We start from the raw sequence: 4,005 nt of genomic DNA on the forward strand, positions 1-4,005 counted from the left end.
CACACAAAATGATGTAAAAAAAAATGCTTGTGTAACAATATATGGAGGTCTTAAAGTGACAGCAGCCTATGTGCTCCTTTCTGTGTCCTTAATGTTAAGCAAATAACAAAATAAACTAAATCGCTCAATGCTCTTGACTAAATAACTTTTGTAACTTATCTGTATTTAATTATACACTTATGACTATACAGTGATATTTGATCATTCGATTTCTGTTGTATACCTGAATATTACTGTTAGACCTACCTGAAAAATTAAAGCACTGTTTATTATTTTTGCATCTTGTTTATGCTATTGCTTGTAATTTTTTTATTTGTTCTTTTTTTATTACTGACTCTTTGTTAGTCTGAAATCAAAGTTCCTAGTGCTTTAATCTATTGTACAATAAAATTACCCCATTGATTGTTGTACGCTTTCAAATTTCTGTATCTTCCTAATAATATAAATATGAATCAACACTTAACTATACAAATTGTAAAAACACAAATACATTAAGTGAGGAAACATTTAGATGAGATGCTTGTAACTTTGTACAATCTGTCAAAAAATATATATAATATAGAGCAGAGATGATCCAGCCAATGTGAAAGTAGGAGTGTGTGGTATTAATTGTCTTTATTCCTGTATTATTTTTGTTTAAAAGCAGAGGCTCTGTTCTTTGTTTTGACATGCTGCATGTTCAGATATTCATACAACAAAATATTCTGACTGCCATTAAAATTTTGTGAAAATGATCAAAAATGTTGGCAGTGGCTGGTAGAGAAAGAGTTAAATATTTGTATTGAAAAAATCCCAATAAATATTGAGATGTCATTTTTCGCCAATATCGCACACCTATGTGAGAGCAAATAAAAACATTAATGAAACATAATGGTAATATATGTGAAACAATAAAAACACAACAGGTATATTCAGGATATGAAACATGCTGTATTAGACCATAACATCACCACCTAACACCTAAACGGGACAGTTACAATTCATGAATAGCTTGAGTACTATTTTACCAGTTGATTTGTTACTTGCAGATTAAGTACTGCACTGTTAAAAAAAAAAAATCCATAAAATTTACAGTAAAAAAAAAGGCAGCTGTGGTTGCCAGATTTTTACCGTAAAAATACGGTAGCAACATTTTTAGGTTTTACGGTTTTAACTTAAATTTACATTTAAATACCGTAATTTCATTAACCATTAGATATAACATACAACCCTAATGTGTAAAAACTAAGAAGAAACATAGTTATAAAAAAAAAAAAAAAAAATGTAAATGTAAATGTAACGCAGGGAATTCTGGGAATGTCAACTTACGGTTATTCACTGTAAATTATACGGTCTTTTTCCACATCCAAAAAAACGGTATACTACTGTAAAATTACATGTAATGTCCAATACAGTTTTTCACCGTATATAGTAGGGGAATTTACCGTTAACCATTTAACAGGGTTTTATTGTAGCATTTTTACAGTCTTTTACCGTTAAATTCACTGTCATTTTTTACAGTGTGGACTGCTCCAGTATTGCACATCTCTGATGGAGATATGTGTGCACAAGAGGCAGGCAGGGTGATAAATCCCCAGAGACGGAGGAGTGTGAGTACATATGCCTGAGACCAATTAAGAGGCGGGCGGCGTTGCTCTTCAAGGCAGCCTGCTGTAATCATACACACACTGACTGGTCAATGTAGAGGAGCGATGATGAATAATGCATCGCCTGGTGGGTGTGGACCAGCGTGTGTGTCTGTGAGTAAGAAGGGGAGAGCGAGCATGTGTGTGCATGTGTGTGTGTGTGTGAGGAATCCCTCCCCCAGCCCCCAACCAGCCTGCAACATGAGATCAGCGAGCTAGCGGAGGAGAGAGGAGAGAGCGAGGAACGGAGGAGAGGAGCAGGAGGGAGAATGTACCGAGAGAAGATCTGAGGAGGAGGAATATGAAGAGCGGAGGAAGCGCAGCCCATCGATGGCAGCCATGCTGAGTCCAAAGATCAGGCAGACCAGGAGAGGTACAGTACGCTGCATTTGTATTTCATCTGTTCACACTGAACGTGCTTCATCTCAAAGCATCTCTGCTTCAGCTGCTAGCAGCACATCACTCGATCATCTCTGCTCATGATACTTTAAATCTGCAGTTATGCCACTTAATATTTCTATAAATATATGAACAAGTATAAATATAATAATTTTATATAGATAGATAGATAGATAGATAGATAGATAGATATTAGTTTTTAAAAAACAATATGATATTTATATATTTATTTTTTTTATATTTATGGATTTAAATGATATTTTGCTGCTAATTTTATGTATATGTATGTATGCATATGTATATATATATATATATATATAATTAAAATTGAGAAGCAGGTATCTGTTATGAAAACAGCAATATATACAGTTTTATGTATGATTAGATTATATTGTATGTATATATATATATATATATATAATTAAAATTGAGAAGCAGGTATCTGTTATGAAAACAGCAATATATACAGTTTTATGTATGATTAGATTATATTGTATGTATATATATATATATATATATAATTAAAATTGAGAAGCAGGTATCTGTTATGAAAACAGCAATATATACAGTTTTATGTATGATTAGATTATATTGTATGTATATATATATATATATATATAATTAAAATTGAGAAGCAGGTATCTGTTATGAAAACAGCAATATATACAGTTTTATGTATGATTAGATTATATTGTATGTATATATATATATATATATATATATATATAGTTTCCCTTAGCCACTATATGTCAGCTTTTTATTGATTATAAAAAATGTTATAGTTTCAGTGTATATGTTTACATTCCAACTGATTAAATTGAATTCACCTTATATTATAAATGAGCAATATATTTGCCATAATAGATGTCCATATTTGGAAATAAATACCCGTAGCGGTCCACGACTATGTAATACAGCTGTCCGACTGATAATTCAGCTATTTACGCCGTCAAAATTCTGATTTAAAAGAAGATTAGGATAAAAGCGTCTGCTAAACAGATAAATATAAGTGTAAATGCATTCAATAAGTCTTATCTCTTCATTCTCATTGTGTTGTGGCTGACCATACGATAAACCATGAGCGTCCAGCGATGCATGTTACACACATTCCACTATCATCCGCAGCACGCTGAGGCTTTTACACACAGAGCGCCGATCATCCTTCATCAGCAGCCTGTAGCTCAGGCTCCGGTGAGATGTGAAATACAGGCAGAGCACAGGGTTTCATTCATCATGCATCAACTTGATGGATGACGCTGTGTTAATAAGCAAAGCTCAATGCATGTAAAAGGCTGAGTGATTTAGCCCTTTATGTCCTCTCAAACCTGCTTATAGCTCCCTGCCCTTCCCCCACCAGCCTTATGCTACCTGCTGAGCATCACGGCATCTGCTGGGAGATGTTCAACCATGAACCATGCATTTATTTATTTATTTCTCTCTGGAAAGCATTCTGCAGCATTCAAATGTATTGTATAAAGAGTGTCAAGCTGTAAAACTAACCTCCCAGGTAACCGAGTTCTTCCTCAGATTAATATTAACAGTCATTTATTTGGTAGAAGACATGCACTATGCTGGATAATGTGCAGTCAGTCGGGTCATTATCGCAAAATAAACCCTTCAGGGCGATTCGAGACCTCTCTGCTTTGTGGCAGGGTCTTACATCAACCTGAAGGGGTTTGTTTTGTGATAACGACCAGCTGACTGTACATTATACCTTATTTATTTCCCAATGGACATTACTTTATATTCATGGATTCGGTAGATGCTTTTATACAAAGAGATTTGGATTGACTTTGCATTGAAGGTATACATTGATTTAGTTCATGCATTCCACGGAAATCGAACCTAATTGGACACTAATGTTGCTAGAGTCCTACACATTTTTTAATTTGCATATGTAGAATAAAAATTTTCTAGATATAATTTGCTTGTCTAATAACAAAATCAGTAGATAGATAGATAGATAGATAGATAGATAGAT

At 33.8% G+C, this 4,005-nt stretch overlaps 1 protein-coding gene across 1 annotated transcript in view; it reads left to right on the plus strand.

The window, feature by feature from the left end:
* Positions 1-1,826: 1,826 nt before the first annotated feature.
* The window catches only part of LOC107720477 (rho GTPase-activating protein 22-like), a 24,279-nt gene continuing 22,100 nt past the window's right edge, over positions 1,827-4,005 (plus strand). Inside the window, exon 1 of the mRNA XM_016528198.1 lies at positions 1,827-1,998. Within this exon, the coding sequence (XP_016383684.1) occupies positions 1,956-1,998 (43 nt within the window). The 5' untranslated portion in view covers positions 1,827-1,955. The remainder of the gene's footprint in view (positions 1,999-4,005) is intronic.

The sequence above is a fragment of the Sinocyclocheilus rhinocerous genome, unplaced genomic scaffold (genome assembly GCF_001515625.1).
Source record: "Sinocyclocheilus rhinocerous isolate Xijiao unplaced genomic scaffold, SAMN03320098_v1.1 scaffold792, whole genome shotgun sequence".
In the NCBI taxonomy this organism is placed as follows: domain Eukaryota; kingdom Metazoa; phylum Chordata; class Actinopteri; order Cypriniformes; family Cyprinidae; genus Sinocyclocheilus; species Sinocyclocheilus rhinocerous.